Source organism: Lepidochelys olivacea (assembly GCF_965140295.1).
Source record: "Lepidochelys olivacea isolate rLepOli2 genome assembly, chromosome: 7".
Classification (NCBI taxonomy): domain Eukaryota; kingdom Metazoa; phylum Chordata; order Testudines; family Cheloniidae; genus Lepidochelys; species Lepidochelys olivacea.
In genome coordinates, this window is record NC_140417.1 from 96316378 (window position 1) to 96339660 (window position 23283).

Genomic DNA, 23283 nt, shown 5'->3' on the forward strand with positions numbered 1-23283 from the left:
TTACAATGTGCATGATAATCAAGGTGGGCCATTTCCAGCATAAATCCAAGTTTAACCAGAACGTCGGGGGGGGGGGGGGGAAGAGGGAGGAAAAAACAAGGGGAAATAGGCTACCTTGCATAATGACTTAGCCACTCCCAGTCTCTATTTAAGCCTAAATTAATAGTATCCAATTTGCAAATGAATTCCAATTCAGCAGTTTCTCGCTGGAGTCTGGATTTGAAGTTTTTTTGTTTAAGATAGCGACCTTCATGTCTGTAATTGCGTGACCAGAGAGATTGAAGTGTTCTCCGACTGGTTTATGAATGTTATAATTCTTGACATCTGATTTGTGTCCATTTATTCTTTTACGTAGAGACTGTCCAGTTTGACCAATGTACATGGCAGAGGGGCATTGCTGGCACATGATGGCATATATCACATTGGTGGATGTGCAGGTGAATGAGCCTCTGATAGTGTGGCTGATGTTATTAGGCCCTGTGATGGTGTCCCCTGAATAGATATGTGGGCACAGTTGGCAACGGGCTTTGTTGCAAGGATAGGTTCCTGGGTTAGTGGTTCTGTTGTGTGGTATGTGGTTGTTGGTGAGTATTTGCTTCAGGTTGGGGGGCTGTCTGTAGGCAAGGACTGGCCTGTTTCCCAAGATTTGTGAGAGTGTTGGGTCATCCTTCAGGATAGGTTGTAAATCCTTAATAATGCGTTGGAGGGGTTTTAGTTGGGGGCTGAAGGTGACGGCTAGTGGCATTCTGTTGTTTTCTTTGTTAGGCCTGTCCTGTAGTAGGAGACTTCTGGGAACTCTTCTGGCTCTATCAATCTGTTTCTTCACTTCCGCAGGTGGATATTGTAGTTGTAAGAATGCTTGATAGAGATCTTGTAGGTGTTTGTCTCTGTCTGAGGGGTTGGAGCAAATGCGGTTGTATCGCAGAGCTTGGCTGTAGACAATGGATCGTGTGGTGTGGTCAGGGTGAAAGCTGGAGGCATGTAGGTAGGAATATCTGTCAGTAGGTTTCCGGTATAGGGTGGTGTTTATGTGACCATTGTTTATTAGCACTATAGCGTCCAGGAAGTGGATCTCTTGTGTGGACTGGACCAGGCTGAGGTTGATGGTGGGATGGAAATTGTTGAAATCATGGTGGAATTCCTCAAGGGCTTCTTTTCCATGAGTCCAGATGATGAAGATGTCATCAATATAGCGCAAGTAGAGTAGGGGAGTTAGGGGACGAGAGCTGAGGAAGCGTTGTTCTAAATCAGCCATAAAAATGTTGGCATACTGTGGGGCCATGCGGGTACCCAAAGCAGTGCCGCTGATCTGAAGGTATACATTGTCCCCAAATGTAAAATAGTTATGGGTAAGGACAAAGTCACAAAGTTCAGCCACCAGGTTAGCCGTGACATTATCGGGGATAGTGTTCTTGATGGCTTGTAGTCCGTCTTTGTGTGGAATGTTGGTGTAGAGGGCTTCTACATCCATAGTGGCCAGGATGGTGTTATCAGGAAGATCACCGATGGATTGTAGTTTCCTCAGGAAGTCAGTGGTGTCTCGAAGGTAGCTGGGAGTGCTGGTAGCGTAGGGCCTGAAGAGGGAGTCTACATAGCCAGACAATCCTGCTGTCAGGGTGCCAATGCCTGAGATGATGGGGCGCCCAGGATTTCCAGGTTTATGGATCTTAGGTAGTAGATAGAATATCCCAGGTCGGGGTTCCAGGGCTGTGTCTGTGCAGATTTGATCTTGTGCTTTTTCAGGAAGTTTCTTGAGCAAATGCTGTAGTTGCTTTTGGTAACTCTCAGTGGGATCATAGGGTAATGAAAGTGGTGTTGGAGAGCTGCCGAGCAACCTCTTGTTCACATTCCAACCTATTCATGATGACAACAGCACCTTCTTTGTCAGCCTTTTTGATTATGATGTCAGAGTTGTTTCTGAGGCTGTGGATGGCATTGTGTTCTGCACGGCTGAGGTTATGGGGCAAGTGATGTTGCTTTTCCACAATTTCAGCCCGTGCACGTTGGCAGAAGCACTCTATGTAGAAGTCCAGTCTGCTGTTTCGACCTTCAGGAGGAGTCCACCTAGAATCCTTCTTTTTGTAATGTTGGTAGGGAGGCCTCTGTGGATTAGTATGTTGTTCAGAGGTATTTTGGAAATATTCCTTGAGTCAGAGACGTCGAAAATAGTATTCTAGGTCACCACAGAACTGTATCATGTTCGTGGGGGTGGAGGGGCAGAAGGAGAGGCCCCAAGATAGGACAGCTTCTTCTGCTGGGCTGAGAGTATAGTTGGATAGGTTAACAATATTGCTGGGTGGGTTGAGGGAACCATTGCTGTGGCCCCTTGTAGCATGTAGTAGTTTAGAAAGAATTATAACATTCACAAACCAGTCGGAGAACACTTCAATCTCTCTGGTCACGCAATTACAGACATGAAAGTCGCTATCTTAAAACAAAAAAACTTCAAATCCAGACTCCAGCGAGAAACTGCTGAATTGGAATTCATTTGCAAATTGGATACTATTAATTTAGGCTTAAATAGAGACTGGGAGTGGCTAAGTCATTATGCAAGGTAGCCTATTTCCCCTTGTTTTTTCCTCCCCCCCCCCCGATGTTCTGGTTAAACTTGGATTTATGCTGGAAATGGCCCACCTTGATTATCATACACATTGTAAGGAGAGTGGTCAGTTTGGATGAGCTATTACCAGCAGTAGAGTAAGTTTGTGGAGGGGAGGGGGTGAGAAAACCTGGATTTGTGCTGGAAATGGCCCACCTTGATTATCATGCACATTGTAGGGAGAGTGGTCACTTTGGATGGGCTATTACCAGCAGGAGAGTGAGTTTGTGTGTGGGGGGGCGGGGGGTGAGAAAACCTGGATTTGTGCTGGAAATGGCCCAACTTGATTATCATACACATTGTAAGGAGAGTGATCACTTTAGATAAGTTATTACCAGCAGGAGAGTGGGGTGGGAGGAGGTATTGTTTCATGGTCTCTGTGTATATAATGTCTTCTGCAGTTTCCACAGTATGCATCCGATGAAGTGAGCTGTAGCTTACGAAAGCTTATGCTCAAATAAATTGGTTAGTCTCTAAGGTGCCACAAGTACTCCTTTTCTTTTTGCAAATACAGACTAACACGGCTGTTACTCTGAAACCTAACAAAGAACTAGTTAATCAAGTTGTTTAGCACATACTCAGCTTCATATTAAGTCCCCAAGATCTGTTGACAAGCACGTGTTGTGGCACCTCTGAAAGTATGCAATGGAGTTGAAGAACTTCACTATAATGTCATTTCTACAAACCATATGAGCATCTAATTGTAAACCATCTACCACGACTTGTTGAAAAGCACCTAATTCCAGAGTGAACCAAATTCCACCCGGGCAAGTCATGCACCAATCAAGTGCTGAACATCGCTCAAAAATATTAAAGACGGCTTTGAAAATGGTATGGTAACAGAGCCGTATTGGAACTAGGCATGCTGGGAGTGTGGTAGCACCCACTAACTTGAAGTGGTTTCCGTGATATACAGGTTTGCAGTTTTGTTCAATGACTTTCAGCACCCCCACTATAAAAATAGTTCCAACACCACTGTTGTCGACCTATCAGCAGCATATGACACAGTGAATCACTGTAGGCTCCTCACTAAAATATACAGCATGAAGAAAGATTACCACCCCATTATGACTGATAAAAATGTTGTCTTTAGTACAGATTGTATGTTGAACTATGTGGAAGAGGAGCCAATGGTGGCAACAAAAAAATGCCATATCCCAAGGGAGCATACTCTCTCCAATACTTTTCAACATCTACATGAACGATCAACCAATCCATCACAGCACAAGAAGTTTTATCTATGCCAACAACCCACACATTGCTGCCCAGGCCAAGGATCTGGCCCAGATAGAAGCTACATTAATATTGGTGCTGTCCAGGTTCTCAGTTTATCACAACAAGAACCAATTGCCATTTTGCAGCGTCCAGTTATACCTGCTGGATGCAGCAAGCTTATATGAGTTCATCAATTTAACAAAGAAATTGATATGTACCAGGCTTGTTATCCCAAGGAGTCTCTGACACACTTCAAACCAAACACACTGCTTCAGGGAGAGTGAACAAACAAATTTATTAACTATAAAAGATAGATTTTAAGTGATTATAAGTCAAAGCATAAGAAGCCTGATTTGGTCAAATTAAATAAAAGCAAAACACATTCTAAGCTGATCTTAACACTTTCAATGCCCTTACAAACTTAGATGCTTCTCACCGCAGGCTGGCTGGCTGCTCTTCAGCCAGGCTCTCCCCTTTGATCAGTACTTCAGATGCTTGGGGTGGTGGTGTCTGTAGATGTGGGTGTAAGAGAGAGAGAGCATGGCAAATGTCTCTCCCTTTTATCATGTTCTTTTTTCCCTCTTGGCTCCCCAACCCCCCACTTCAGAGTCAGGTGAGCAATAACTCATTGCAATCCCAAACTTGCCAAAGGAAAGGGGGTGACTCACTAGAGAGTCCAACAGATTCTTTGCATTGGATACCACACAATCATTTTATAAGGATGAACATGGGGGTGTAGCCACACACCATTAAAGATCTCGCCAGAGCTACACACCAAGCCATATCTTGTGCTCAACATTGGATGAACCTATGATTGTGGAGGAAGGACACAAGATGGTGACCAGTCTCACAGAAAATACAGTACTTACTTGTTTGCAACTGTTATAAAGATAATAAGTAGCACTCATAGTGCTCTTCATTACTATCATCATCTTTGGGTTGAGAGTTCCTTAGGACTTCTTTACATGGAGAAATTTATCAGCAGAACTATGCTGGTATAATTATACTACTCTCATTGTAGTGATATAACTCCACACCTGGACACTTATTTTGGAGTAAATGTCCACATGCGGAGTTCTACGAGTATACCGATAGCAGTATAATTATACCAGCACAGTTCTGCCAGTAGAGTACTCACATAGAGACTCTAGGCTGAAGCCCAAGCTTTGAAGTGCTTCTTTCTGCATCAAACGAATAATATAGAAAGCTGTAGCCTCCAGTGCCATTTCCATTGTAAGTGGATTAAAAGAAATCAAGCTTTGTGGAAGTGCATTTGAAAATTGGTTTTTGGGGTTCACACTTCAATGCTTGGGAAATACTAACAAATTTATTTGAGCATAAGCTTTCGTGAGCTACAGCTCACTTCATCAGATGCATCCAATGAAGTGAGCTGTAGCTCACGAAAGCTTATGTTTAAATAAATTTGTTAGTCTCTAAGGTGTCACAAGTCCTACTTTTCTATTTACTCACATGTAAGAGACTCACATACGTGCTTCAAATCATATGACATTACCTTTTCAGTAACAAAATCCACTTCTTCAATTTCAGGAGCCAGATAAAATGTATCATAACATCCTAAAAAAAGAGAAGAGAAAACAAAACCAAAGAGGTCACATATTTGCTTTCCTCTCTTTCATAACAAGAAGGAAAAAATGGTTTTATTACTATTTTACCTTCATCTTTTGGAGCAGCAAAGAGAACATTTCCATGGCAGTCAATCAGCACACAGTCCAAACATAAAAACACTGCAAAATAGGTCACAAGAGAATCATAGCCATACCAAAGTGCATCCTTTGCAGAATGAATTCTAACACGGATAATTATGACTGAATTTGTTTGAAAAATATTTAATATTAACAGTCTCATGAATGATGTAACAGATTAAGTTTGTGCGTGATATAGTTAAATAAAAACTAAAGTTGAGACACAAACTGGCTAATAAAAAGTAAGAAGATTAAATTACCCAGACCTGCAGGTAAAGACGTCCTATTACTGCAGAATAAAAACAAGAAATCAAGACAAAGTTGGACTTTAGGACCAGAAAGAACTTCGTAATAACATAACAATACTGTATGTAACTTTTCTTTTCATGTAGTGCAGAAGAGTGATGTCAGACAAGAACAAAAGCAGCAGCTCTGGCTGGATCTGCCCTAGTCTCCTCACAAGGTAAACATGAAGGTATGAAATTACTAACCTACGAGAATTTTTCCCCAAAAAACCTTGAAGTGACAATACAGTGGAGATTAAATGAAACAAATGCTCAACTAAAGTCCCTCTAAAGTGAAATTAACTGGGACTGCTGACAATAATTGCAGAGGCAATATTGTCAAGGAGATTGAACACAGAGCTAGAAGGGCCATTATCTGGAAAGGAATTGAAGGCATGTTTGGCAGCAAGCCAGATCCAGGACTCCTCTGGGAATTTTAAGATATCGAGCCCAATCCTGAAAACACTTGTGCACAAGTAGCTTTACTTACCTAAGTAAGCTAATTGAAGAAGATTCTCACTTGCATAAGCATTTGCTGGCCCAGACCCTCAGCCCTACTCTGTTTAAAAAAATACTTGAGTTGTATAAATATTTTAACTGAGGTGAAATCTCAAGAAACTAATTTTCCTGTATTTAACATTAAGAATGTAAGATCATTTTATAAAAACTCAACCATGCAAAACTGATGAGTAAAACTCTCTCTCCATTAGATATCTTTAAACACAGACTGACTTAATGTGCTTTGATATGATAAGCCATCTGATTAATGTGGTTCTGTCTCAGTCCACAAGCATCAAATAAACTCTTTTCCAATTAAAAAAGTATTAGGGTAATAAATTTACATGACATAAATTCTAAAAAAAAAGAGAAGTTTGAATATGTTCTGAGAAAAATGTGAAAAAGTCCTTCTTTAGTTAACAAGAAATCCATGAAGAGGAGGTTAACACAGTACAATGAGGAAATTAAAGGTTATTGGCTTCAGTTCAGGAGAGCACTTAAACTGTGCTTAATTGTAAGTACATGCTTAAGTCCCATTGTCTTCAATAGGATATAAATCACATCCCTTGGTACTATCCTGAAGAGGGATGCTTTCCTGGAGTGGAGGGCCATTACTTATTATATCAACTGAGGCAGTGCCCAGGAGCACCATCAGGACTAGGACCTCATTGTGTTAGGTGATTTAGAAACACAACAAGATGTTGTCCTTGCCCCAACAAGTTTAGATTTTAAGGCCCTGAACCTTCAATTGGATCCATGCAGGGCAACCCTGGAGCCTCACTGAAGTCAGGAGGGCTCTGCAAGAGTGGAAGGATCTTCCTGCATGTATCCAATCATAAGATCTGGGCCAAAGCCCAGAAGCAACATATAAAGGATAAGAGGAAAGGAAATAATTGAAGTCCCAATAAAGGACTCAATGTGCATACAGGGATCCATAGTACCAGATCCTAGTGTAGGATCAGGTTCGAAATACATAAATTTAGAGGGTGTTTTAAATGCACTTGAGCTCCTCAATCATTCTTAGTTAGCTAATTATTTGGAAAGTGGATTTGAGAAGGAATCTGAAGGAGGAAAAGATGGCCTTATCAATATACTCAAGAAGGGGAGCCTACACGTAGGACAGCGTTGGGAAAGGCAGGAAGCATTAAAATGAAAAGGGATACTGATTTTTGAAAAAAATAATTAAAAAATCAATTTTATAACAAGAGTATCCTGTATACAGTGTGTCATTAAGGTTTTGTTTTGTTTTTGTTTTTAAGTACAGTAAAAGACATGTTATCCAGCATGTTGGGGGAATGGGGGTTGCCAGTTAGGCAAAAATTCCAAATAACTAAGGGGGTTCGGGGCTGGGAGGGGATGCAGGGTGTCATAAATATAAAGGGAAGGGTAAACCTCTTTAAAATCCCTCCTGGCCAGAGGAAAAATCCTCTCACCTGTAAAGGGTTAAGAAGCTAAAGGTACCCTCGCTGGCACCTGACCAAAATAGACCAATGAGGAGACAAGATACTTTCAAAAGCTGGGAGGAGGGAGAGAAACAAAGGGTCTGTGTCTGTCTGTATGCTGCTTTTGCCGGGGATAGAACAGGAATGGAGTCTTAGAACTTTTAGTAAGTAATCTAGCTAGGTATGTGTTAGATTATGATTTCTTTAAATGGCTGAGAAAAGAACTGTGTTGAATAGAATGACTATTCCTGTCTGTGTACCTTTATTGTAACTTAAGGTTTTGCCTAGAGGGAGTCTCTATGTTTTGAATCTAATTACCCTGTAAGGTATCTACCATCCTGATTTTACAGAGGTGATTCCTTTACTTCTATTAAAAGTCTTCTTGTAAGAAACTGAATGCCTTTTCATTGTTCTCAGATCCAAGGGTTTGGGTCTGTGGTCACCTATGCAAATTGGTGAGGATTTTTACCAAACCTTCTCCAGGAAGTGGGGTGCAAGGGTTGGGAGGATTTTGGGGGGAAAGACGTGTCCAAACTACGTTTCCCAGTAAACCCAGTTAAAGTTTGGTGGTGGCAGTGGAAATTCCACGGGCAAAGGGTAAAATTAATTTGTACCTTGGGGAAGTTTTAACCTAAGCTGGTAAAAGTAAGCTTAAGAGGTTTTCATGCAGGTCCCACCCTAGAGTTCAGAGTGGGGGAGGAACCTTGACACAGGGCATGGGCTCTAGGAGGGAGTTTGGGTGTGGGAGGGGGCTTGGGGCAGGAGGTTGGGTGCCGGAAGGGTTTTGGGGTTCCAGGCAGCTCCCTGCAAGCAGCAACGTGTCCCTGTTGCTTCTAGGCAGAGGGACAGCCAGGCAGCTCTGCGGACTGCCCTACCCTGCCTGCTGGCTCTGCAGCTCCCATTGACCGGGGACCACAGCTTATGGGAGCTGCAGGTGCGGTGCCTGCGGGCAGAGGCAATACACAAAGCCATCTGGCCACGTCTCTGCCTAGGAGTGGCAGGGACATGTCACTGCTTGTGGGGAGCCATCAAGGTGAGCACCGCCCAGATCTGGTACCCCGAAATGCTAGTTTCTAGAGTTTTCTGGTTTATAAAGTGCCAGAAAACACAACTTTTACTATATTAGTAAGACAGCAGAATCATGTGTGTTTAGAACAGTCTTTTGGTTAAACTCAAGAAGGTCCCTATCAAACAAACTCAGTTCACTATTGCTCTTTCTCCCTATGAACACACCTGCCTGCAGTCTCTTTTGTTTCAGATTCACTTCTGCTCTGGTGCAGAACACCCTCTTGCAGGACTACAGGAAGAGCCATACCAGCTGCCCTAGAGCAGTATGTAAGTGATGTCATCACTCTCATGCAAGAGATAAGAAGTGAAACTGACCAACAAACCAGTGTAGTCTATTATACTGAATGTGCTGTCAAAGTAAACAAATTGAAGCTACAGGGGAAAAAACATACTAACTTTTTCTTGTAATTTATTTCAGTTAAAGTTATAGCCTTATGGGTTACTGGTTCAACATTTTCATATGGAAAAGCTATTTTCAGGTTGGCAATGTCCTTTTCCAGCTGCATATGCAAATTCACTCTTTCCTTGTCTGAATTACAATAGAGACTCTAATACTTCAGTGTCACAATCACATACGGTCCTTTATACATATGCTATTTATTTTGTCACAGTGGTCCAGACATACATCTCTTTATTAACTTGGGCCCCAATCCTGCAAGCTGCTGTGTGGGCAACCCCATCCCCATGCAAGTCTCAACTGCAGTCAATGGGGGTCTACAAATGTGAAGTAGCTTGTGGGATCATGGCCATTAGCTATTTACATGTTAAGTTCTAAGTTAAGTATTTTAATAATTGTGAACATGCATGACCTAGCATTTACTTTCAATCAGCAGCACAGCTTTCTTCCACTGCACTTCAAGACTAAGTCAGTTAAGCACTAAGCTGCAAATTTAGGTGGGCCCGCACATGCCAACAAAAGTTTATTCTTCTTCTGCGTAACTGTCATGGCTACACGGCAAACTGTGCCTCTCAAGTGCACACTTTAGATGACAGGTCTGGCTTCCAGCACCTCACTTTGGATGGAACTACACAGACCAACCACTCAGATTGGATCTCTGGGCTGCTGCCCCGCTAGTTCTCCACTGTGTTGACACAGCCCCAATTCTGTTTTGGCAGCTGTAAGAGTTTCCCCTCAGAAGCCTGTGACTTGTGTGCAGTGACACAAACAGCATCTTCAAAACAAAGCTTTATTTATTCTCTCACCAAAGGTACAAAATATACAGAGAAAAGAATAAAAACAAGAGACCATTGTAAGTTCCCCTCAGCCCAGCTAACTCCATTCCTGGCAGGGAGAAAACAACCTGGCTTGCTCTCAGCATGTGTGTGTGTCAGCTTTCACTGACACCCTGGGTGTCTCCCCTAGCTATCCAAAACACCTCCCTTTTCTAGGGTCTTCGAGATTTAGGGTATGTCTACACGAGAGACCTTAGAACAGCACAGCTGGACTGATGCAGCTACACCACAGTTAAGATCTCTCGCATAGTTGCTCTATGCTGACCATCGACATAATTAAACCACCCCAACGAGAGGTGGTAGCTATGTCGGTGGGAGCGCTCTCCCACCAACATAGCGCTGTGCAATACTTAGGTTGCTCAAGGGAGTGTTTTTTTCACACTCCTGAGCGACATAAGTGGTAGTGTAGACATGGCCTTAGATACACTGTCTTTCATCCCAGGCTTTACCCTTGGGAACAGTAAACCATTCTAGCCTGGAAGGAGCAAGTCAGGTAGTTTCATCCCCATTGAAAGCCCATCCATTGTTTCATCAAAGAGCTCTTATCTGTGTTATTTTTTCATTTCCTTCTGTTTCTCCCTCAACAGCCTCTTTTGAACTTCTGGCAGTCAGGCAGGTTAACATCAAAATAGATAACCTGAGGAGGGGGCACATAATATGTATAGAAATCTAATATACTCAACGCCCTCATTCAACATACTAGTACCAAACTGGAGTATACTGTGCAAGTACTATTTACTGTATAGGATTTCACATAATGATTTCATGTACTGTCTGGCATATATCGGATAAGCTTAATTTGAAATGAGATCCTGTATTTAAAAACCATTCCCAAATTTGAAAAGGAAAAAAAAAGCTTTGGTTAAAATGAATTTAATTACAGAAACCTATTTTTTAAAGTCTGGAAATGAACAGTTAATCAAGCCAGACAGATTCCTATTGCCATTTAAACAGTCATCATTCCTCATTTTATCAGTCTTTCACTGCCATAATTAAGACAAAGTAGGTTAAAAAATACACATTTAAAAAAGACTCAAGAATGGATACAATGAATCATTCTTAAGATTGTGCTGGGCAGGGGATATTCAAAAAAAATCAATAAGATTAAGAGTTTTTCATTAAGTAGCAAATGAAACCTAAAGCAGTTCTATAATGAGGTGTTCATATATACTCTAAAAAGAAAAGGAGGACTTGTGACACCTTAAAGACTAACAAATTTATCTGAGCATAAGCTTTCGTGAGCTACAGCTCACTTCATCGGATGCATCCACTGAGTGGATGACTGAGTGGATGCATCCGATGAAGTGAGCTGTAGCTCACGAAAGCTTATGCTCAGATAAATTTGTTAGTCTTTAAAGGTGCCACAAGTCCTCCTTTTCTTTTTGCAAATACTAACATGGCTGCTACTCTGAAACCTGTCATACATACACACACACACACACACACACACACACACCCCTTATCCGAATGATTCTAAATTGAACAATAATATTCGGCTCAAAAGTTTCACACTGAATGGCAGAAGACCCAAAAATGATGATGCTAGAAAGCATACCCTCCCATTTATTGGTTTGTGTCACAACTTTAATATTTATTTAAACAGTTTTTAATTTTCAAATGCTAGACAAAGTTCAGATCTCAGATTGTATCAGTATGTTGAAACTCAGCTGCTCCAGATAAATGTATATGTGCAGTAGCAGAGGTTTGCTAGGCATATTAAATTAGAATCTGGCCTATTATATGCAGTCATTTGGAGTCTTTCCAAACACCAGGGGCATGCACCATGGTGCTGAAATACCAGGAGAAGCATAGCTAAAGTTTAAGAGCTGCATAGCTTAAAGTGCACAAAAATCTACTTTTATAGCTAATTTTCTTTGTAATATTTTTATACTATAAAAAAGACAAAGATGGCTGAATCAACGCAATCCTAAAAAATGCTGTGAATTCTTTTATTTTACTAGTGATTTGTTTATATTCATTGGCTACTGATTTAACAAATATTCTTAGGCAAAATTTTTAAAACAAACAGAAAGCAAAGCAAAAAAACAAACTCTCTTTATATTAGAGCTTCTTCAGGTTTATCATTAGTGTAAGATGGACCAAACATGTTCAAGATTCCTACTAATATTCAGGACACACATGAAATCCTCACCCCCCACTGCAGCCTCTTTATGCCAAAGGGCACAGCAGTAAAAATGGGCCTTAAATGCTCATGTTTCCGCTGTGGGAAGATTTCCCCAGTGTCAGATCCTAGGATATCTGGTGGTGGTGGTAGGGAAAATTTCCTCAGCACACAGTACTTTGGAGATTCTGAACACTATGAAATCCCAGGAGGTTGCTGGAACTTAGAGGTCCTCATGTGTTACAGCACAGAGATTCACCAGGGAAATTAATCTCTTTACTTTATACATTTCCTCAGACATACCAAAAGTTCAGTAAAAAAGAGAGATATTCTTCCCATGAAATGCATGAAACTTAACTCTAAGTATACTAAAAATTTAAAATCACATCCTCTTTAACTGAAGTCAACCATGGTATTTTAAAATTTCAGGTTTCATTTGAGTTGCAGAAGAAACATTTAAATAGGTATATACAGTGAAAAATACTGATATATATTCAACAATAATCTATGCAAATGAATATACATATAGAGTATTTAGAGGCCCCAAAGGCACTACCTGGATAATCCATGTAAGTCTGTAGAGTAAATAAGCATTCATGACATAATGCCCAGAGTTCATAGTCTTTCAATGGCTTACCATACCGAGACAAAAGAAGTTTCAGAGAGACCCACTGAAAATAAAATCAGAGAAAAAAAGTTATGAGACAATACATTTCTAAAAATAAAGTGTCTACTGATGTTTTGATAAAAAGTACCTTAAACTAAATGCACACATTTTAAAGGCATTGGGCTTAGGCATTTTATTCCAGCTAGTGTTCATTGGTAACTCCCCATAGAAAAATCTTTGCACAACAACAAGATGAATGGATTCTAAACTTCTGAAATACACCGAAAAAATCGTAATTCAAATTAGCTTTCACAGGAAGGGGAAAAAAGTATATCTGGAGTATATCTGTTTGAAATCTTCTTGCTTATCACAATACAAAGATTCTTTGCAGCATGACAGAAATAATTAAAGAGACACTGCCTAGTAGAGCCCTTCATGAGACTAGTGTAGAGCCCTGCAGCACGACTGGGATCCTGTGGGTCCCACAGGCCTGCTGGCATAATAGCAGGAGCGGGATTAAAGAATAGTTCCGTGCAGGGCTCTACTGCCTAGCCTACAAAGAGCAGAAATCCTGATCTATCTTGACACTAGCATTATAGGTCTTACCTTAAAGTTTTCATCAAAGTTTCTTGTACTTCTGTGAAACAAGTTACACAACATTGACAACAGAAATGTCAGAATTATTTTGAAGTAAAAACATTATTTTGTTTTTAATACTTGTTGACAATTTAATTTACACCAGTGGCATGTTGTATCACTAAAAGCTGTAGCTTGTTTATCAAGCTAGATGTTTATACTTGACCATCACCCTAGTATAAAGAAATGTTATTGTACAAATGCAAGAGAATATTTACTGTTCTTCATAGGGGCTGGTACTTCCTAGGTTATAATTTATGAATATTTACTTTGGAGTTTCATGATTATAACAGAGGTTTACTACCTGCAGTTACAACCGTTTGATGTAAGTCACACATGCTAAAAACAAACATTCTCATCAGACCAAAGATCAGTAGCCTTGGGGGAAGGAGCCACATTATATTCATACCTGGAATCCTGCAGGTATACTGACTTTCACCATGAGGCAGCCATCAAGGTAGGTAAATACTTTGGCCTAATACCTTTTAAACATCCCTTTAAAAAGTGAACTGTATAAACTTTGTATTAACTGTTAAGATGTACAGTCAACAATAACTTTTTAAAGTGCTATGTTTTTGTAGTTTGCGCTTAACATGCATTTTCATGTGTTAGATTCTCTCTACCAAACACCACACGTAGCACATTGCGCAAAAAAAGCATAGCTAACTTCACTACAGGTCAATGTGATCCAACCTGATCAGGTTAAGTTTCATTTTCAAATTTTGCCATCACCAGTATTCTTGAGCCTGACACATACAAAACTCATCCACAGCTCATCCACAATTCTGTTTCTTGATCTTGTTTTAAAAAAGAAAAAAGCTGATGAAAGCTATTTAATTAGTTAAGAGGAGTCAGCTGCATAAAAACATCACTCTCTAAAACTAATTTAAAAAGGAGCCAACTTCTCCAAGTTCGCCAGACAGCAAAAACAAGACACTAACTGAGCTGCAGGACCCTCATTTTAAAAGTGGTCAACATTTGATATGAAGGATTTTTGATGTCCCAAACAGCTACCATTTTTGTTCCTCTCTCCATACAATGATACTTCTGACATGTCTTTGAGCTGTGCTTATGACCTCCTCCTGGAGAGAGGCTTTGAAACTAACACAGGTGTTAACATTTCAAATTCAGTCATGGGATAAAGCTGCCAGAATTGGACATACTCTCAGACAGTGTGAGAGTGCTGCTTGGTCTCAGAGTGTCTTTCAAGTTGACAAATACTGTGATGCCAACTTCCCCACATTTCCCTCTGAGGCCGTGCTACTCTGTTCTACATCAGAGGAGCTGCTAGGGCAGAGAGGAAACCTTCCTCACTGATACTTGCAGTCTGCTGCCCCTAAAGGAACTCAAAGTTGCTGCATAGAAAGCTGATGCTACCTCTCCTCCTTTTGTTCATCTGACTGCTTCCTCTGCTCCATATATCAAGTGGTTCTGACCACAGCGAGAAGCTAATGAATAGCTGGCAAGGGAAGGAAGAAGATGGCCCAGTCCCCCATATTCAGCTTCAGCAATAGCATACACCCTTAAGGCTCCAGTGATGTGTAGAGTAAATATGAAACATAAAAGTTACTAGGGGAGCAGAAAGACATCCTGTACTTTCTCATTACTTGCAGGGAGAAGGAGAGGGAGGAAGGAAAGAAAGAACATTGACTGGAGCAGGAAAGTTGAGAGAATTTAAGAAGGGTAGCAAAGGGGAAAGGCTTACCACAGGAGAGAGCGCAAGCAATGGGGGCAACAGAATGGATGAAGAGGTGACAAGAATCATAGGAATGGAAATGCTGTTTCAGAGAAAAGCAGCAAAGAAAAGGATGTAACAAAGTAAATACCAGACAAGAGAAATACCACAATTATCTGTGACTGAGTGAATCAGATAAGCACAGGGGGAGAATAAGAAAAAAATAGAAGTGGGAGGGATGGGGAAAGAAAAGAAAAGATGCAGGCAAGTTACAGGTTACTTAATTTTATTTAATTGGTATTCTTTTGAGTGACACTTCCCTGGCAAGTGTCCTAGATCTCAGTTTTGGAGAGAGGGATGAAATAAGTACTGTAGTTATTTAGAAGTATTAGTTTTACTGTCTATAGAGGATCCTGTAGTTCCATAATGAGGTTATCTTGGTTTCTACCTATATTGCTATTACTTCTTCTGAGTGGTGGTTATCCAGATACTCCTAAGCAAAGATTACTTTTATTCCAGATGGTATGCAATGCCTAAATGTTGTCATTATGGAAAGAGGGGAAACAGGAAAGAAAAGGAAGGCCCTTCTAGAGTCCACTATAAGGGCTTTATTCTCCCTACTCCTTGTGCAAATTATGAAGTCTGAGCACTATGTATATTATCAGAAAATACTCAATACTCTTGTTTGAGCAAAATAATTGCACCGAATCCAATAAAATGAAGTTTACTTGGTAAGCAGTGTTGCTTTCCTTATTTATGGCTGTGAGGCAACTTTTTTACTTAAAGCCCCAATTCCCCAAATAATTTAAGCATGTGTTTAAGTTTACACTCATGCTTATGTTCCATTGAATGCAGTGGGACATTTTAAAAAAAGTTTAAAAGCCTATTTAAGCTTCTCAGAAATAGCACTAGAGACTTCCAGCAATGCAAGTTTCAGAAGGCTGTATTCAGAGAATGCAGACCATTGAATCTGGTTCTGTGGATGAAGGGAAAGCAGTGGACGTGTTGTTCCTTGACTTTAGCAAAGCTTCTGACACTGTCTCCCATAGTATTCTTGCCAGCAAGTTAAAGAAGTATGGGCTGGACAAATGGACTATAAGGTGGATAGAAAGCTGGCTAGATTGTCGGGCTCAACAGGTAGTGATCAATGGCTCCATGTCTAGTTGGCAGCCGATATCAAGTGGAGTGCCCCAAGGGTCGGTCCTGTGGCTGATTTTGTTCAATATCTTCATAAATGATCTGGAGGATGGTGTGGATTGCACCCTCAGCAAGTTTGCAGATGACACTAAACTGGGAGGAGAGGTAGATACGCTGGAGGGTAGGGATAGGATACAGAGGGACCTAGACAAATTGGAGGATTGGGCCAAAGGAAACCTGATGAGGTTCAAAAAGGACAAGTGCAGAGTCCTGCACTTAGGATGGAAGAATCCAATGCACTGCTACAGACTAGGGACCGAATGGCTAGGCAGCAGTTCTGCAGAAAAGGACCAATGGGTTACAGTGGACAAGAAGCTGGATATGAGTCAACAGTGTGCCCTTGTTGCCAAGGCGGCCAGTGGCGTTTTGGGATGTATAAGTAGGGGCATTGCCAGCAGATCGAGGGACGTGATCGTTCCCTCTATTCGACATTGTTGAGGCCTCACCTGGAGTACTGTGTCCAGTTTTGGGCCCCACACTACAAGAAGGATGTGGAAAAATTGGAAAGAGTCCAGCGGAGGGCAACAAAAATGATTAGGGGACTGGAACACATGACTTATGAGGAGACGCTGAGGGAACTGGGGATGTTTAGTCTACAGAAGAGAAGAATGAGGGGGGATTTGATAGCTGCTTTCAACTACCTGAGAGGTGGTTCCAGAGAGGATGGTTCTAGACTATTCTCAGTGGTAGATGAGGACAGGACAAGGAGTAATGGTCTCAAGTTGCAGTGGGGGAGGTTTAGGTTGGATATTAGGAAAAACTTTTTCACTAGGAGGGTGGTGAAACACTGGAATGCGTTACCTAGTGAGGTGGTGGAATCTCCTTCTTTAGAAGTTTTTAAGGTCAGGCTTGACAAAGCCCTGCCTGGGAAGATTTAATTGGGGATAGGTCCTGCTTTGAGCAGGGGGTTGGACTAAATGGCCTCCTGAGGTCCCTTCCAACCCTGATATTCTATGGTTCTATGAATCCTCTACGCTGTTGATATCAACTTCATCCAACATCCCCACTTCTTTAGTACTGCACCATTAGCAATATTCTTATATGCATAAGTCTGTGCAAAATCCTTATTGTCTCTACTTATTTCTGAAATTCTCAAATTGTATCAATTTTTTGGAAATGTATCCTTTTCATATTAGAAATGGTTTACAAGCCCAGTTTTTAAGAAAACATTTTCTTAATCAGAGTAGCTTTGATGAGAAATATGAAGGTACAGTAGAAGTTGTTTTATCTGGCATGTTGGGGGAAGGGAGGGTGCCACTAAGTAAAAAATGCCAGTTAACTAAGAGGTAGGGAGTTTGGGTGCAGGGGCAGAGGGGGGCAGGGCTGGGGCACAGGAGCAGGTGCAAAACATGGGTTCTGGGAGAGATTTTGGGTGTGAGAGGGGGCTCGGGGCAGTGGGCTGGGTGCGAGATGGGGTATAGGGTGCCGGATCAAGGGGGTGCTTACTTCCGGTGGCTCTCCGCATGTGGCGACCTAGCCCAGCTGCTCCCAGGCGGAGGCACGGCAGGCAGTTCTGTACACAGGCGCAGCCCTCACAACTCCCACTGGCCACAGCTCCCAGCCAATGGGACCTGCGCAGCCAGCACTCGGGGCTGGGGTGGGGAGGGAGAGCATGCCGAGCTGCCTGCCATGCTTCTGCCTAGGAGCAGCTGGGACAGGTTGCCACTTGCGGTGAGCTGTCCCAGGTGGGCGGCCCCCAGATCCAGCACGCCCTCCTGCACCTAAGCCCCTTTCTGCACACAAACTCCCTTCCAGAGCCCGCGGTCCTCACTCATTTCCGCGCCCCAACTCCCTGCTGGCCCTGTGCCAACCAGACTGTAAATCAGCATTTCAATGAAGATCAGAAATGCCAGTTTATAGAGCTTTCCGGTTCCTGATGTGCCAGATAAAACATTTTATCTGTATATTACTGATTAATATATATTGTAGGCATTAATGACTTTTCACTTTAACGTGAAAATTCGTTACTATGTATTGTATGCCCCATCTGGCTACTAATGAGAATGATGTTGGTAAAGAACAAAAGTAAAATTGTTTAGCGATATTCTTATAATTCACTATTGATACCAGTTTTACACACCCAAACATCTGGGAATAATAAATATCTGAACTATGCCTGCCTTTTATGCCAAGAATAGTAGTATATTATGGAAACATATGCTGGCATCTTATGAACAGCCATAATGAGGCAATAAGTAACACATTAGCCCTCTCTTAGGGAGCACCATTCTGGGAATATACAATTTTCTTACCTTTAAATGATATTTCATATGATAAAACAATAGTCAATGTCATTCTCTACCTAGGTGGGTTTTCACTTCTGTCACACTTGACTAGATATGAATGACCAAGAGAACACAAATGTTTGAGCACCAAAATAATCTACCTCCAGGTTCCTGTTAGTGGCTTTCTGGTGTGAAAGCCATATTTGTAAAAAATAATATTGAAAAGCATAGATATGAGACACACCTGATTGGAATGAAATTGGTTAGAGAAATAAAGGATCCCCACTCAATCTTGAAGTAATAAATGTTTATTTATGGAATGGCAAGCTATCACTAAGTGCCCTGACAAGATACATTGGAGAAGCAGGACAATACCAAGTAAGCATTTTTAGTACTGCCAATTGGCCGTAAAGCACATAGGAAGCAGGGTTAGGATATTAGACAGACAGATGTTGTCCTCTGGAGAAATACTATTGACAGATAAGAAAAAAAAAACCCTGTCTATTCTCCAGAGTGGACAAGGTTAATCACTAATTAGCATTTTTTCTAATTAGAGAATACTTGGAGATGCTAGAACAGTTCTGTTGAAAATTGCACTTGAAGACATATGCATATCTATTATATAATGCCTGGTACACAGTAGCATTTCAGATCTGTTCACATAAGCATTACCCATTCAGGAGAAAAGGTGGTAAAGTACATTCTTATTGCAGTCACACCCTCTCTTTGTTCCCTTGCAGTAAATGAAAAAACTTTCAGATTCAAATTTTGTGTTCATTGCCAAGAAAAAAAAGTTATATAAAAATCTTTTTTGGCCCCGCTGGAAAAAGGACATAAGAATTCTGACACTGGTGAAATTGGGTGTGGCACTTGTGCACAAAGGATGTCACAGAACTTCGGTCAATTCTGTAAGAATAGAGTTTTTTAAAAATGGGGAGGAGCGCCTGTAGGCAAAGACTACCATGTGCCAGAAATCAGAGGAGAAAAATCATTTGCTACTAAAAACAAAGAGACAGTTGCTAGAAGCTTTAAAATAACTTCCTTCAAAAGGAGGATTTACAAAGAGCCCTCAACTCTGTGTTTAGTCTGTAGGTGGGAAAACATCTGCTTAAGACGACAGCTTAATTCTAGAACTTTAAGGAACTGTTTGGACATAGGTTGTTCTCAATGATTCCCTTTAAGGGTCACCAGAGCAGTGCCACAATGCCTTACAGAACAGATGGCAAGGTCTTTGTCAATATTTTGTTTGTAAAAAACCTAGAACTTGCAGAGAGATAATTTGGTAGGTTTAAATGGCCCTCTCCTTAAATAGTAGGATTTCTTCTAGACCCTATTTTAGGCAAAGACCTAGGAGAGCTTCTGGATTTTAACAGGGTCTCTTGAGCATTAAGTGTTTGTGTGTCGGAGCCTGAAGTTTTACGTAGAACTGTTCACTAAGACAGGAAGTTGAGAACCTAAGTCAGTAAAACCCTCCCTTCTACTGACAGTACATGTCTATGATCTGTGGCCTTCTTTGTCACAAGCTTGGTGTCTGTCATTTCTGCTCAGATCATATTTACTATTCCTTTGAGAATTAGAATAATGGGAGTAACATCCAGGTGCAATCCTTACCCCATGAGAGTTAATGAGAGTTTTGTCACTGAATTCAAGGGGGGAAGGATTCTACTCATCACCCAGAAGAGAGGAGGTAAAAAGTAATGAACACTTATTAAATGTGTGTCCAGAAGGAGCACGCTATATATTCACACACACACACGACTATGAAATAAATTAGGCATATAGGAACTCAGAGGAACTGATAATCACTTCATGGAAAAAAGATACAAGATTGATTTTCGATCTGACTTTCTCCATCCCCCAAAGAGTGTGTAGATTAAATGGGTGATAACAGAAGATCAGAAGAAACTGAAATAATTACCTGCAACAAACAGATCTTATCCAAGAGTCCAAGAAAATGAAAATCCATGGGGGGGAATAGAACACAGGGGACACCGTGTTTATAGTCAGAATTCCCTGCGAACTGAACCCTATGGAGCTTGCACTGTGATCCTGATAGGCAGTAACAATGTGGGGGTAGGGGTGGGAGTGAGGGTATAAAATCTCCGAGATGGAGTTCCTTTTTGATAATTCAGGAGCCTACCTGCATCACAAGCTCTTCAGTTAGATATCTGTTAGTTATTTGCTATTTTCAGGCTGAGGGGGTAGATACCTCAGAGTTGAGACCTGATATGCAGCAGACACTCTGTTACGGAAGGCAGGTTGATCAATCTTTCCTTTAGAGAAGAATTTTATTTATTTATTTTTAAAATACACCCCCCCCCGGCAAAATTATGCAAATCAAGCATGAGAACTGAACATTCATGATGCTCACTCTGTACAAGTCACAGCATAACTTGAGAAGCTTAAACAACCGGAGTAGGTATTCACAAATTCTCGTATTCCATGGATTGCTCCTGACTGTTCAAGTGTGACACAAGAGAAAACCATCTAGTCAGAGACCAAACTTGTCCACCCTGAGAACTTTGAGGGGGAGGAGGCAATGTTGCCTCAACTGTCTAATAGTGTACATTGATGGAATCAACTCTTCCCCCCACACACCCCCTTTATTTGGCTGTTCATAGAAGCAAAACATTTTTGGTCAATGTATCAGAATGCAATTATGTACACATACAGTACATGCATATTATGAAATGTAATGTAGCACATATAAAGAAGGGCCTTTTAGAATGGAAGATGAATACAGAATTTTTATACATTTCTGAAATAAACGTAAATATGTATGTGGCTTTAAAAGACAAAGAAAGAGTGAAATGTTGGCCTTACTGAAGACATTGGCATGTTTGTCAGAGATTTCAATAAAGCCAGGAGCTCACCCAAGTACTCTAATTCTCATTAATGCCTGGAAGGTCCACTACAACTTAGTGAATTCTGTGAGTCAGCAAAACATATGAATCTCCTAAAAAACAAAAAGACCCTCCCCTCCAAAACAAACACCCCAAGATAATTCTTCAAAATACACTTTGTGCTTTATCCCGACAAATGGAGTTTAATTTAAATTATATGCTGACACTTTGTAATGTACTAGTGAGCATACACAAGTACAGCCTGGAAACATGTTAAAATGAGGAAGACTTAGCAATCAGGACACCTTACTTTAGGCCTTATTTAAAAATCTTTGGTGAGAAAAGGGAACAGACCAAATTCATGATGTGAATTGTAAAGCATGCAGGTTAGTGAGGTTCTACTCTATATAGCTATGTTAATTTGGGGAAAGACGTGGATAACACATGGTATTCAAGTCATTTCCTCTCCACATAAATGACTACAGCAACTATATAATGAAGATTTTGTTTTTACTACCTGCTCATTACTTTTGACTTCTGATTCTCTGCTTCCACAGTGATTTTCATTATTGTTTGTACTCATCACACCAGTGAGTAATTCTGGAGAACTAATTAGGCTTGACCCATATCCATTCTTATTGTTTTTTGTTGATAACACTGAAGCCATCTTATTAAACTGTGATAAACAATTTTCATTTGATCCTTGAGAAGTTTCAATATAGTCCTCCAGTGCCATATAGTTGTTTACCACTTCTGCTCCAGCAGCTGATTGATCTTGGTTTTTTAATGTATTAGTGATATGTCGAGTTTTGGAGGTAGCATGGGAACATTCTTCTATATGATTACATGAAAGAGAAGCTTTCTTTTTACCATTAAAGGGTGGCATATATTCCTCTGGATACATGCCAGAGACCTGCGTACACATACAAGATACATCTAAATGAAGATCAGAGACCTGGTAAATCTTTGGTTTTACTCTTGGTGGATTATTAACATTGAATGGACTAAGTTTTCCCTCTGAAGCAGCAACCTGATTATTGTCTAGAGGTACTGATTCATGTGTTAGTGATAGTTTTTTATGAACCAGTAGTCCACTGTTTGTTAGAGATGTGAAAACATTATTTGTGTCTGTAACTTCAAGTGGTAGCTTTGGAAAAGTTTTCATTTTTCTCAAACTTTTCTTAAAAATATCTCTCTCTAGGTCATTAGTAAGTGACTTGGTCTCCAAAACAACGTTAGCAAATTGTTCATTATATATTACATGCTTGTCCTCTTCTTTGCTCTTTCTAACTTCAGTTGCAAGTTGTGAATGTTGAGATCTTTCATTATCCAGATCCATTCGCATTTCCTTTAAACCACATTCTATTGCATTCAAGGCCACATTGGCTACAGAAGAGTCTCTGTGATAGCTTGCTGTCATGTCTTCCACTGTAGAGGAATCACCTTCTATGTTGTTTTTTTCATTTGTGTATAATTTAAATCCCGCACTTCTCTGACACACTTTTCCTTTCCATATGTTATCACAGCTGTCTAGATGCAAAAACAGATGTTCACATTAAAAAAGTGTTTAAACCTTTCATCTAAGACTTTTCTTTTATGCTTTTCAGCTTTTTTGCCCCCCATAGCACATTTTAAAATACATTATAAAAACAAAATTCTCTGAGCATGTCATTTTTATCAGAAAGGACAAAATTTTAGAGAGAGTCATCACAAGTCAGAATAGAAAGTTGTTCAGTGTAAGTTTATTTTTGTCACTGAATGTTTGGCTTTTTCCTAATAAAAGAGAATCCACATATATTTTGATCCAAGTGTTATTAAATAGGTTATATTTTCTTTCTAAAAAACAGAAAATGAGTACAGGGACAGAACATAACACTTGGAGGATTGGGCCAAAAGAAATCTGATGAGGTTCAATAAGGATAAGTGCAGGGTCCTG

The 23283-nt window shown here is 40.6% G+C and overlaps 1 protein-coding gene across 1 annotated transcript in view; it reads right to left on the reverse strand.

Moving 5' to 3' along the window:
* The window catches only part of KNDC1 (kinase non-catalytic C-lobe domain containing 1), a 129276-nt gene that overhangs the window by 64726 nt on the left and 41267 nt on the right, over nucleotides 1–23283 (reverse strand). The window contains exons 6-9 of the mRNA XM_084635433.1: nucleotides 21865–22877; nucleotides 12721–12835; nucleotides 5488–5559; nucleotides 5328–5389 (exon numbers count right to left, since the gene is read on the reverse strand). Of these exons, the coding sequence (XP_084491559.1) occupies nucleotides 5328–5389; nucleotides 5488–5559; nucleotides 12721–12835; nucleotides 21865–22877 (1262 nt within the window). The remainder of the gene's footprint in view (nucleotides 1–5327; nucleotides 5390–5487; nucleotides 5560–12720; nucleotides 12836–21864; nucleotides 22878–23283) is intronic.